Source organism: Physella acuta, unplaced genomic scaffold (assembly GCF_028476545.2).
Source record: "Physella acuta isolate Inbredline_101_S28 unplaced genomic scaffold, ASM2847654v3 ptg000062l, whole genome shotgun sequence".
Taxonomy (NCBI): Eukaryota; Metazoa; Mollusca; class Gastropoda; family Physidae; genus Physella; species Physella acuta.
The window spans coordinates 228,598-242,925 of record NW_026731582.1 but is presented as its reverse complement, the minus strand read 5'-3'; the positions used below and the strand labels follow the sequence as shown (position 1 = coordinate 242,925).

Sequence of the window (14,328 nt, the reverse complement as noted above, 5' to 3'; positions counted from 1 at the left end):
ATATCGGTCTTTTAGATCAGATCATATATTTTTAATTAACTACTGCTTCTTTGTGCTCTTTAAAGATCATTTTTTTAAATAGTGATAGGTATGGGTTAGATCAATGTATTGATCACACACCTTTTTACTGGGAATTGCAAAAACAATATTCACAGAGTTTTACGTTTAAAAAGCTAATTTTCTGGCGGCATGGTACTTTGGTACATTATTGAAAACTCACTTCTAGCATATAGTTGTTTAAATACACCATGTTCCGTTCTAGCTTGTAGAAAGCGCCCTCGACACTCATGACAATTGCAATGACGCTTCGGGGATCACCGCGACTTCTGTCAACATTTGGAATACGGATGTGACCAGTATCTCCCACTTCAGCATGTTTATATATATATATATATATATATATATATATATATATATATATATATATATATATATATATATATATATATATATATATATATATATATATATATATATATATATATATATATATATATATATATATAGTGACGACAGCCTAGCATTTGATATGTGTAACCTGTGTAGGGATGGTGGCATAGATGAGATGTGTAATGTTGACTGGCACGTACCCAATGTGTTTATGCGGCGAGGCAGTCGACCGAAGTCCTAGTCCAGCTTGCAACAGGGTGGGGTTAATGACATGGCCAGTCGCGCGTGAGTTGCGCGTGAGTCCCGCGTGGACATGGAACCTAGGCATGGTCAAGGTTACCAAAGAGAGTGAATGATCTGCCCAGTCGCGCGTTATTGCATATTATAATATATATACATAAATAAATACTTACATACCTACATATATACATACGTACATACGTAATACTTACATACGTACATACGTACAAACGTACATACGTTCATACATACATACGTACATACATACATACGTACATACATACATACGTACATACGTACATACATACATCCGTACATACGTACATACGTACGTGCGTACATAAGCTTTGTTGTTGAATAACTATTGATTATAATTTCAAACGAAGTATTTGTATTTACATTATAAACTTAATAAACCCGGTTAAGTAGTATTGTGTTGCTTCTACATATCATAGATAGCAGAATAAAATAAAAGAGAATCCAAAAATCTATGTAAATATCTGTATAATATAAACCTTTATATATATATATATATATATATATATATATATATATATATATATATATATATATATATATATATATATATATATATATATATATATTTAGATGTAGATGTATATATATAAATATAACGCCGGTTGTAGTGTGTCTCCAAAGATTTACCGACTCCCGCGCGCAGCGCAGTGAGCTGATGGAATAATCGCCGCAATGCGGTGACCCTCATCCACGCGCAGCGCAGTAAACTGTGAGGATACCTACACCCGCGCGCAGGGCTGTTCGCTGAAGTAATATTCGCCCCAAAGTGGGGACCCGCACCCACAAGGGTATAAGCGTTTGTGTTTAGTTTAGTTCTGTTCCACAATTGGTACGGTTATGCAGCTTTTGGTTTTTTTATTTTCTAGTGTTTGCATTATTTTAAAAATTTGGTTCCTTTTTATTGTTTAATAAATTTGTATAACTCGTTAGTTTTTGTTTTGTTTTATTTTTGTTTACTTCAGACTAAGGTTAGGGTTTTACCAATCTGGAACATACCAGACCTGCACTGACCCTATAGTATAATATAAGCCTAGGGATTAGAATAGACACCTCCTGTCAGGGTTTACATTAAAAATACGGTTATATAAAAGTAATAAGAACAATTGTATCAGTTCTTCCAATTTTATTTTATCGTACTTTCTACAAGACATGAATTTTTATCATTTGATTCAAGACATTGCACTATAAGGACAGTCAACTAAAGCCTTACAGCAGATTGGGTAGTTTCCCTTTTCATACATGACATTACAGACTGCTGGATAAGGCCTGTAGTTGCACCTGTAAAATAAAGGGTGTGTTTTAAATAAGTAATAGTTATATCTACGTACTTGACAAAACCTTTCAATTTACATTTATTGTTAATTTTTTTTACGAAGAGGTTTTAGAATACATATTTTTATCAAAGCCTAATTACATTGTGCTTGGTGGATATAGATTTAGTGACGACCGCATGACATTCGACCCATGCGTGACCTGGGGTAGATGAGATGGGTAGGGGTGATTGGCCTGGCCCGTTGCCCAACGTGGTAATGAGTCAATGCAGTGGACCCTAGCCCTAGCACAGCTTGCAGCAGAAAGGGGCGAATGACCTAGTCAGTCCGCGTTAGTACCACATGAGAATGGGCATGGATATCGAACATAGACACGGTCAAGGTTACCACAAGAGGGTTGAATGACCCGGCTAGAGGCCCGTGAATGAACAACAGGCCGTTCAGAGTTAGATACGGACCGAACGGGACGCATCTGGTGAGCTGGTGGCGAATACATGATGTCTGTAGACTTATACTAGAATCATGACAGCGACAAGCCGCTGATGAAATAGGACATGTAAGGTGTATCTAGTCTAGAGTTCTGTATTAGAAAGTTAGGATAGGTGTTAGGAATTCTTTCATGTGCATCTTTGTGGCGATTTATATCAGAGATTGTAACGTTGTTGTGAAATTAAAATTTCAACATACCAACATTTGTTCGGGAATATTCGTAACTCTCTCTCTCTCTCTCTCTCTCTCTCTCTCTCTCTCTCTCTCTATATATATATATATATATATATATATATATATATATATATATATAAGAGATAAGAGGCCACATCTGTTTTGTAGAGATTCTAGCCTAGTTTACAACTTACGTGTAGCAGTTGTAGCCTCCCTGTACACATTCACATTTCTCACAGGGTGCTTTGTACCACACAGCCCCAACTTTGGCTCCGTTAGGACACGTTCCTGTAACATATCAGCACAAAGTCAAAACATCTGACTCAAATATCTACAAAAATAAAACAGCCCAATACGGTAGCATGGAATTAATGATGCTAAAAGTAAAATCTATCAATTTTTTTGCGCACCTTTGGTAAATATGACCCCGGCAGTTGTGAAACTGACACAAGCTAAAGAGACCAAAATGACGAGTTGGATTCCGTTCATCTTGATGTAAAAGTTTTGACAGCGTCTAGACCTTTAAAATGATGTACAGATTAGGCCTGGGTGGGTTGTGGTTATATAACTTTATATAACTACCAACGCGGCTGGAGATTTCAGAAGAGTGTTTTGTTTTTCTGAATTTTTGACTCATAATTATTCAACAATCGCTGAAGGATGCTTGGTCAAAGTTATTCATTAGAAACAGTGTCTTTTGTTAACTTAGTTGGCGTAGAAGAATGCGGGCTGGATGATTGTATAATTTCAAACACCAAATGTTAATTGTGGCTCTAAAGGTGGTATGTATACATATGTATGTTCCGCCTACCTATCATGTGTGCTATACATTAGACAGACAAAAGCCTAGATCATTTGAGCTAAACATCAGTCAAACAGAAGTCTGGATATTTGAGCTCGGCGTGGTCGAGTCGGTAAAGCTCATGGTTGCTAAACCGAAAAGCCTCGAGTTCGAACCCTCGGGCAGATGAGGCTCGTTAGCTGGGGACAGCCACTCTTCTAGTAGAGACAACTCCAAAATTAAACAACTGCTGCCTTGTAGTTTGTTCTTGGTTGGACAAAGGCTATGGAAGCAAATCCAAAAAGAAAAGCAGGCTGAAATCGGAGTCAATGGCCTCCATGGCGCAAAACCAGTTGACACGTAACGCTTAATTGTGTTGGAGGCGTGGTCGAGTCGGCAAAAAGCTCATGGTTGATAAATTCCCACAAAGTCTCGAGTTGAAACGCACTGGCAGATAAATCTCGATCCAACACTAATAATTAAGAACGAAGAAGAAGAAGAAGACTACACCTTTATACCGATCGCAAAGAAACTTTGGGAAATTGTTGAGAACACTTCTGAGGAGGTTTCTGCGGAAAATAATTAAAATTCGCAGGAGTGGCTTCCGACAGGGCGCAGTTCGGTTTTTCTTTACATACGTATATAAAAATTGAAGTCGATTGAGGCTTGGCACGGTTCATCCGATCGCCATGAATCTTTGGGGAGTTGATGAGAACACTCCAGGTGAGGTTTCTGCAAAAACAATCTCTTCTAATTTCGCAAGGGCATCGCCCCAGGAGGGTGCGATTTGTCCCTATATACGGTATATATATATATATATATATATATATATATATATATATATATATATATATATATATATATATATATATATATATATATATATATATATATTTGAGTGTGATGTGTGTGTGTGTGTGTCTTTTATGCATTACTACACCTCTCATCACATCGCCATGAAACTGTGGGAAGTTGTTGAGAATATTCCTGGGGAGGTTTCTGCGAAAAAAAAAAATTTCAAATTCGCAGGGGTGGCGCCCCGGCAGGGCGCGATTTGTTTTTTTCTATATACGGTATATAAAAAAAAAAGTCAATTTTGGGTTGGCATCGTTCATACGATAGCCATGAGACTTTGGGGAGTTCATTATACCACTCTAGGGAAGGGTTCTGTAAAAAAAAATAATTTTTAATTTCGCAAGGGCGGCGCCACGGGAGGGTCCGATTTTTCTCTATATACAGTATATAAAAATAATAAAAGTGAATTGCAGTGACACCGTTCATCCGATAGGCATGAAACTTTGGGGAGTTCATTATACCACTCTAGGGAAAGGTTCTGTAAAAAAATAATTTTTAATTTCGCAAGGGCGGCGCCACGGGGGGGGGGGGTCCGATTTTCCTCTATATACGGTATATAAAATATAAAATAATAAAAGTGAATTGCAGTGACACCGTTCATCCGATAGGCATGAAACTTTGGGGAGTTCATCATAAAACTCTAGGGAAGGATTCTGTAAAAAATCATTTTTTAATTTCGCAAGGGCGGCGCCACGGGAGGGTGCGATTTTTCTCTATACGGTATATTTTAAAAATAGTCGATTTTGGTGTGACACCGTTATCCGAAAGCCATGAGACTTTGGGGAGTTGATAAGGACAATTCAGGGAAGGGTTCTGTAAAAAAAATCCTTTTTTAAATTTGCAAGGGCGGCACCACGGGAGGCTCCATTTTTTCTCTATATACGGTTTATAAAAATAAAAGTCTTTTTCGGTTTCACATCGTTCATCCGTGTACCATGAAACCTTGGGGAGATGATTAAATCATTCAATGGTAGGGTTCTGCAACAAAATATTGTTTAATATTGCAAGGGCGGCGCCCCCAGGGGGGAGCGATTTTTTTTCTCTATACACGGTATATAACAAATAAAACTCGGATGCGGTTCATCCGAGTGCCATGAAACTTTAGGAAGTAGATGAGAATACTCCCGAGAATATTTCTGCGAAAAAGAAAACTAAAGTTTCTTATGGGCGGCGCCACATAGGGTACAACTTTCGTCAATACACGGTTTAGCGCCCAGAGTTTTAGAGCGACTATGTTGGCACTTGGCACCCGTTAATCGAGCGTCCTGCATAGCGAGTAAAGGGTACTACTATATTCAGCGGTAAAACTACAACAGTCTTCTAAAAATAACTTTGTAACGCGAGGAAATCCTTCTGTACAGTGTCGTCACCTTGCCAAAGATGAAAAAATAACTTTTTGAATATGAGGAGCCTACTGTAGAGTTTCGTCACTTTGCGAATGATGCAACAAGCATCTAGTATTAGACAATCCAGTCAGAAATTGAGATCGAGCATCTAATAATAGACCATTAGTAACGCTAGCATATTGCATCAGTCACACTGATGTTTAAAACATGTCAAATAATTTTTTACGTGTTAAAGAAAAAAAGCCTGTTCATTTGTGGCACTGCAGCGAATGATGAAATCTGCATCATTATTAACAGGATGCTATTTGGCACGATGGCGCCTATCACTTTTAAGGAGCCAGGGGTCGTACGCCGCGCCTATGCGGTAGTGTAATCGGGGGGGGGGGGGGGCTGAGAACGCCCCTGTACGTCTCTGACACATGGGCGGCCACTGAAGTGTGTTCTAACATATTATTTCGGTGAGTGATTAATGTACATTCAATGTTTTCATGCGGTAGTGTAGGTAAACCCGTGTCCCGATATTTATGATCCAAGCGCAGGCATTGTTTACATTTAAATAACTCACTTTTAGAAAAGACGGTCACGCGTCTTAGAACATATGATTGGTAACGCGTTGCTGAAATCCTTCTAATACATTTCGTCAAACTTACTTCTATCCCCGCGGCAACGCGCGGGGGACGGTTACGCTATACGGTATATAAAAATAATAAAAGTGAATTGCGGTGACACCGTTCACACGATCGCCATGAAACTTTGGGAAGATGTTGAGAATACTCCTGGGGAGGTTTCTGCGCTAAAAATATGTTCAAATTCGCAGGGGTGGCGCACCGGCAGTGCGCGATTTGCTTTTTCTCTATATTCGGTTTATAAAAATAAAAGTCTATTTCGGTTTCACACTGTTCATCCGTGTATTATGAAACTTTGGGGAGAAGATTAGATCACTCAATGGTAGGGTTTCTGCAAAATAATTTTTTTAATATTACAAGGGCGGTGCCCCCGGGGGAGCGATTTTTTTCTCTATACAAGGTATATAAAAAAAAAACTCGGATGCGGTTCATCGGAGTGCCTTAAAACTTCAAGGAGTTGATGAGAATACTCCCGAGAATATTTCTGCGAAAAAGAAAACTAAAGTTTCTTATGGGCGGCGCCATGTAGGGTACAATTTTCGTCAATACACGGTTTGGCGCCCAGAGTTTTAGAGCGACTATGTTGGCACTTGGCATCCGTTAATCGAGCGTCCTGCATAGCGAGTAAGGGGTACTACTATATTCAGCGGTAAAACTACAACAGTCTTCTAAAAATAACTTTGTAACGCAAGGAAATCCTTCTGTACAGTGTCGTCACCTTGCCAAAGATGAAAAAATAACTTTTTGAATATGAGGAGCCTACTGTAGAGTTTCGTCACTTTGCGAATGATGCAATAAGCATCTAGTATTAGACAATCCAGTCAGAAATTGAGATCGAGCATCTAATAATAGACCATTAGTAACGCTAGCATATTGCATCAGTCACACTGATGTTTAAAACATGTCAAATAATTTTTTACGTGTTAAAGAAAAAAAGCCTGTTCATTTGTGGCACTGTAGCGAATGATGAAATCTGCATCATTATTAACAGGATGCTATTTGGCACGATGGCGCCTATCACTTTTAAGGAGCCAGGGGTCGTACGCCGCGCCTATGCGGTAGTGTAATCGGGGGGGGGGGGGGGCTGAGAACGCCCCTGTACGTCTCTGACACATGGGCGGCCACTGAAGTGTGTTCTAACATATTATTTCGGTGAGTGATTAATGTACATTCAATGTTTTCATGCGGTAGTGTAGGTAAACCCGTGTCCCGATATTTATGATCCAAGCGCAGGCATTGTTTACATTTAAATAACTCACTTTTAGAAAAGACGGTCACGCGTCTTAGAACATATGATTGGTAACGCGTTGCTGAAATCCTTCTAATACATTTCGTCAAACTTACTTCTATCCCCGCGGCAACGCGCGGGGGACGGTTACGCTATACGGTATATAAAAATAATAAAAGTGAATTGCGGTGACACCGTTCACACGATCGCCATGAAACTTTGGGAAGATGTTGAGAATACTCCTGGGGAGGTTTCTGCGCTAAAAATATTTTCAAATTCGCAGGGGTGGCGCACCGGCAGTGCGCGATTTGCTTTTTCTCTATATACGGTTTATAAAAATAAAAGTCTATTTCGGTTTCACACTGTTCATCCGTGTATTATGAAACTTTGGGGAGAAGATTAGATCACTCAATGGTAGGGTTTCTGCAAAATAATTTTTTTTAATATTACAAGGGCGGTGCCCCCGGGGGAGCGATTTTTTTCTCTATACAAGGTATATAAAAAAAAAACTCGGATGCGGTTCATCGGAGTGCCTTAAAACTTCAAGGAGTTGATGAGAATACTCCCGAGAATATTTCTGCGAAAAAGAAAACTAAAGTTTCTTATGGGCGGCGCCATGTAGGGTACAATTTTCGTCAATACACGGTTTGGCGCACAGAGTTTTAGAGCGACTATGTTGGCACTTGGCATCCGTTAATCGAGCGTCCTGCATAGCGAGTAAGGGGTACTACTATATTCAGCGGTAAAACTACAACAGGCTTCTGAAAAATAACTTTGTAACGCGAGGAAATCCTGTAAAGTTTCGTCATCTTGCGAAAGATGAAAAAATAACATTTTGAATATGATGAGCCTACTGTAGAGTTTCGTCACCTTGCGATGATGCAATAAGCATCTATTATTAGACGATCCAGTAAGAAATTGAGATCGAGCATCTAATAATAGACCATTAGTAACGCTAGCATATTGCATCAGTCACACTGATGTTTAAAACACGTCTAATAATTTTTTACGTGTTAAAGAAAAAAATTCTGGTCATTTGGGTCACTTTGGCGAATGACGAAAACTGCATCATTATTAACAGGATGCTATTGGCACGCTGGGTTATCCTATGAGCACGATGGCGCCTGTTAGTTTTAAGGAGCTAGGAGCCGTACGCTGCGCCTATGCGGTAGTGTAATCGGGGGGTGGGGGGCTCCTGAGAGCGCCCCTCTACGTCCCTGACACATGGGTGGTCACCGAAGTGTGTTCTACCTCATTATTTCGGTGAGTGATTAATGTACACTCAAGGTTTTCATGCGGTAGTGTAGGAAAACCCCTGTCCCGATAATTATTATCCAAGCGCCAGCATTGTTTACATTTAAATAACACAGTTTTAGAAAAGAAGGACACGCGTTTAAGAACATATGATTGGTAATTCATTGGTGATATCCTTCTAATATATTTCGTCAGACTTTCTTCTATCCCCGCGGCAACGCGCGGGGGTCGGGTACGCTAGTATATATATATATATATATATATATATATATATATATATATATATATATATATATATATATATATATATATATATATATATATATATATATATATATTAAAGTCGGATGCGCTTCGAAACCGTTCAAAACTTTGGGGAGTAGTTAACAATACTCCTGAGAGAGCTTCTGCGAAAATAAATTAAAATTTCTCATGAGCGGCGCCCGGGAGGGTTTGGCGCTCAGAGTTCCAAAGCGGCTATCTTAGCACTTGATATTAATTAATCGGGCGTCCTGCATAGCGGGTAAAGGGTACTAATATATTGAGTTAAAACTTCAACAGTCGCAGCCGCCTGTTTTTTTACAGTGCGATAGACTATGCATAAGATGGGATTTTAGAATCGTTCACTAAACATAATTATTCCCGTCTATCGGCATACCGACAGGCGCGATTTGGCGACCTGTGCTATCCGGTGAGCACTATGGCGTCTCCGTTAGTGATAAGGAGCACCCTACAATATTGGCACGGTGGCACACGACATTCGACGATTAAACCAGGGGCCGTAAGAGGTGCCGCAACGGTAGTGTAATCGGGGGCTCACAAGAGAGCTTGAGTGGGGGATAATCGTCCTTCACGAGCTACTGATAGTGTTTTAAAGCAAATATTTTCAGCCGAAGCATTAGTAGTGTCGAATTCACAAATTATGAATTACTGGATTGTTGAAAATAAAAAACTACTAAATAGCGGCGTAAGCTACGTCGCGGGTCGGCTCGTATGTGAAATTTCGTTTATCTCTCTGAAACAGTACTCAAGTTATAGGCTTTTGAAAAACTAAAAGTAGAATAAGTTCCACTTCCGGCTATCGGAAATCGCTGAAAAGTTGATACAGAACTACACAATTGATATAATACTTACATATTAAATGTGATCTTACCTATCTGTAACTGTACTCAAGTTATCGATACACACACAGACATACGGGCGAAATTGCAAAGCCCGGTTTTTCCGACTTGATTACGCATAAAAAGCCGAAATTTCGATAAAACTGGATTGTAATGTTTATCGAATTACAGTAAGTCCCCAAAACTCCGCATATTATAAGGTACTGAGGTGTAAAACGGTGAAAACTTTCAGAATTTCATGTGATTTTTTTTGCAAGATTACAATACTCCCTGTATACAGTGTATACGAGAAATTAACGCAAAAGTTTTGGGAAGCTCACTCCCTCTTTATTTGCTAGCCATATCGAAAACTTTGCACACATATTCCATCCTATATAATAAATTTGAATAAAAATATAAAAGTAATAAAAACAATAGTAAGAGTTCTTCCAATTTGCTATATTTTCCTTTCTACAAGACAAGCATCTTAATTGATTTAAGGCTTTGCACTCATGGGACAGTCGACTAAAGCCTTACAACAGCTTGGGTAGCTTACCTTTTCATACTCGACATTACAAGCAGCTGGATATTTCCTGTAGGTGCAGCTGTAAAATATTGAACAGATTATAGTCGCTTTATTGTTTTCTTGGAAACTGTATATATATATATATATATATATATATATATATATATATATATATATATATATCAAATAGGTACAAAGGATATATAAATATAGAGGCTTTGCGAACAGTTACCAAGTTTGCAACTTACGTGGAGCAGTTGTATCCTCCCTGGACACATTCACATTTCTCACAGTTCGGACGGTTCCAGGTAAAGCCCACTTTGGCCCCCACTAGGACACGCCCCTGTCATTATATCACAAAGTTATAGCATCGGGGTCAATATCTACACTTAAAATACTTTTTTAAATGTACAATTATTATCCTTCGACTGCTATGCAGTTACTGGTATTAATGAGGCTAAAACCATAGTTGATAAATGTGATCAAACGTTTAGCGTACCTTAAGTAAATATGACGCCGGCAGCTGTGAAACTGACACAAGCTAAAGAGACGAGAACGACGAGTTGGATCGTGTTCATGTTGATGTAAGTTTAGGAAAGCAACTTGTTGGCATACGGTAAGTTATAGCCCCGGGATATAAAAATAACTTTTTCTTTTGTTCAATTTTTGACCCATCGATAAAATGAACATGGTAAAATTTATTCATTAGAACCAGTATGTCTTTTGTTAACTTAATTTCTGTGGACATGTGCGGGCTAGACGATTGTGTAATTTCAAACACCAAGTGTTAATTGAGGTGCTAAATATGTTGCATATACACATGTATGTTCCGCCTACATAATATTTGTGATAAACATTATTCAGACACAATCCTAGATCATGTGAGCTATACATTAGTCAAACAAGAGGCTAGGACATGAGAGCTATACATTAAACAGACTACAGACAAGATAATTTTGGTTTTACATTAGTTAGACAAAAGCTTAGAACGTTTGAGCAATAAATAAGATATATATATATATATATATATATATATATATATATATATATATATATATATATATATATATATATATATATATATATATATATGTACACAGTTTAAGTTAAGCGTATGGACATATAAAAATAAAAACATATGCTCACACATCTCTCACACCTGGTAATACAAAATCGATTCTGCTACCAAACAAAGGTAAAAGAAAGATATTAATTACAAATGGTTATTCATTAGGACCACTATGTCGTTGGTAGATAATAATCTTCTCACACTGTTGTGGCGGTTGACTGAGTAATACATTTTTTAAACTTATAGTTGCTTTTTTTGGACTTACATATGCCAGACTGGTAGAAATATATGGCAATTCCTCCCTCACCATTACTAAGTTATTTACAAAGCTAGAAACACGTTATAATATACATCACAGAGTTTTCAGAGAGCCCATGGGCTGTACATTTATATTTTGGGACCTGGTTGCGATGGTTATATAGTTTTAGTATATCTTTGGCGGAGGGGTTGACACCATGGGTTACAGCACAGTGATTGTCCGAGCTAGTGACGCAACAAAGTTGTGTGCTAGACCATTTCACAAGTTCGACTCGTCCAATCCACGTTAGCCATACTAAGCTTAGTTACCCCCCCTTTCCGTGCGGGAGTATACGATGAAGAACAAAACAAGTAGATTAGTGGAGACTTGTGTTAGGATTGTACATTTCGTGCTATAGGATAATAGGTTGTTCGAACCAAGTGAGAGAAAGAGATGGATAGATAAATAGATAGTGACAGAGAGAGAAATTAAGGGAAAAATGTAAACAATTATTTATCCTTACCAAAGATTTATAGAAGAATACGAGTGACAAGGTGTATTCAGTGTAAAAGTCGTCGCAAGGCAAATGCCACACATTCAATATTTAACACTAAGCTTAACTCCACTGTAACAACGCCACTGTTTCGCTATGAGTTCTCTACAATTGTCATCTTTCCATATTTAATAAAAAAAAAAAAAAACAACAACAAATCTCTGCCTGAGCTGTTCAACACCAGTATACACACATGTGGGTAAATTAAAATATAATAAACAGATGATCGGATTAACCAACCGATTTTAAGCAACTCGATCATACAGGTTGATAAAAAAAACCATACGGGCTTTTGTTTTGTTTCAACGATTTTGTTAAAGACTAAAATATATTGTTTTTTTTTATACATATTTTTTTTACCTATTTTGTTTATAGCTTAACTTAACCGATAGACCGATAAGTCATTATCAACAATGGGACTAGTGATATAAACAGAACTCACAGCGTGAAACTGACGTGTAAAACAGATAGAAAAAAAGGAATAAATATTCAAGCGATTATTAAACAGTACTGCACAATTTATCAGTACAGCTTGCGACATAATTGTTTAATGTTTACCTACACTGTCTATTTCAAACACTAATTGATGCGTGTAGTTAAAGTTTATTTTTTTGGTGATAAATACCAGTACGATAAAAACATGACTAAAATAGCTACAATTTAAAATTAAATAATCAAATCGATAGTGATTTTACAAGCGAATGAAATTTAAATGAGATATAACAATTGAAAATGAACAATATGAATAAAACATGTGATTTGTGTACAAATTTATTTTTTTGTGCTACAAGCCATATAGATTTAAATATTTATGCTTTTCTAGGACAGTCGACTACTGTCATACTGCAGGTTGGGTAGTTTCCCTTTTGGTAGTTGACTGTAAAGTTTCTTGGAAATTTGCTGTAGTTGCAGCTGTAAATATACACAAGGGTAAAATTAGTTTCTTAAATAATTTTTTAAAATCTTCGGGTTAACGTAATATGCACACACCAAAATACATACATTTTAATAAATAAAACCTCACGATAAGAAATCAAAGAATTAAGCAGTATAAACCATTGCTTTTATGTCTGTAATAAAAAAAAATGTTGGGTAGGTTTTTCATCTCTTTAAAAATAATGTTGACAGGGTATATTATACAGTGGACTACCATGCCGCCAGGGCAACTCGTTTAAAGAGCCTAACATACGAAAACAAGGTAATTAAAAAGTCTAGTGACAATTTTAGCGCAATGTCCTTATGTTATCTAAAAATAGCTCTGTCGTAGCGTAAATCAAGAGCAGGGTTAGTAAAACCATTGGTTAGTTATTAAAACGTTTTTTCTTAATTTTTTTTTTCAGTATTTTACATGTTTTATTTACAATAGAGTTACATGACTAAAAACCATTGCGCGCCTGGCTACCGAACTTGATGTCGCTGCCATTGAACGTGATGGCGCAGCTATTGAACGTGATGACGCGTGTGATGTGGTTGGATAAAAATGCCTACTAATTCGGTCCAAATTTTAATTAATTAAAAAAAAATTTGTGACCGAACGAAAGAATATTTTTGAAAATTTTCTTCGGCAATATTGTTCTAAATTATAGCAGGAATCGATTGGTACATGTTTCAAGTCGCTAAGTGGTCTGGTTGCCGAGATATGGGCCAAAAACTGCATTTTTCGAGTTTTTGGCTTTTCCGGGAAATCCGTGAAAGAAACTCGGAATTTTTTTGGCCTATGTTCATCCTCGTAACTTGCTTAACATAATTGCTTTTGGAACTAGTCATCGATATTGCTTCGTTGAGGAGGTGATACGACTTAAAATGCGGACACACATCCATTCATTCATACATTCAGAAATGACGGGTTAATAAACGCAATTCTCCAGAATAGAAATTGCGCTAAAAAAAGATTATTTTCTTGCATCGTGATGGACAAGTGCTCTTGTAAAAACTGTAACTAACTCACTGTTGCGAAAAAAAGCAAGTAGAAACTAAATGAGTTGTATTGTAAAGATAGGCAGTAGCGTAGCGAGGGGGGGGGGGGGGCGGGGACATTTGGGGCGCCAAAATGGGTTGGAAAAACAAATTGAAAGTTTAAGGGGGAGGGGTTCAAATCGAAAATTTGAGGGGGGTGGGGTGCAAATCGAAAGCTTGAGGGGGGATGCAA

The 14,328-nt window shown here is 37.7% G+C and overlaps 1 protein-coding gene across 1 annotated transcript; it reads right to left on the bottom strand.

Annotated features, from left to right (window-relative positions):
• Nucleotides 1–1,792: 1,792 nt before the first annotated feature.
• Nucleotides 1,793–10,893, bottom strand: LOC131949703 (uncharacterized). Its single transcript, XM_059311567.1, has 6 exons — nucleotides 10,819–10,893; nucleotides 10,568–10,662; nucleotides 10,350–10,398; nucleotides 3,014–3,123; nucleotides 2,798–2,891; nucleotides 1,793–1,947 (listed from the first exon to the last, which is right to left on the bottom strand). The coding sequence occupies exons 3-6, from the start codon at nucleotides 10,364–10,366 to the stop codon at nucleotides 1,839–1,841; spliced, it is 330 nt and encodes a 109-aa protein (XP_059167550.1). The 5' UTR covers nucleotides 10,367–10,398; nucleotides 10,568–10,662; nucleotides 10,819–10,893; the 3' UTR covers nucleotides 1,793–1,838.
• Nucleotides 10,894–14,328: the final 3,435 nt, after the last annotated feature.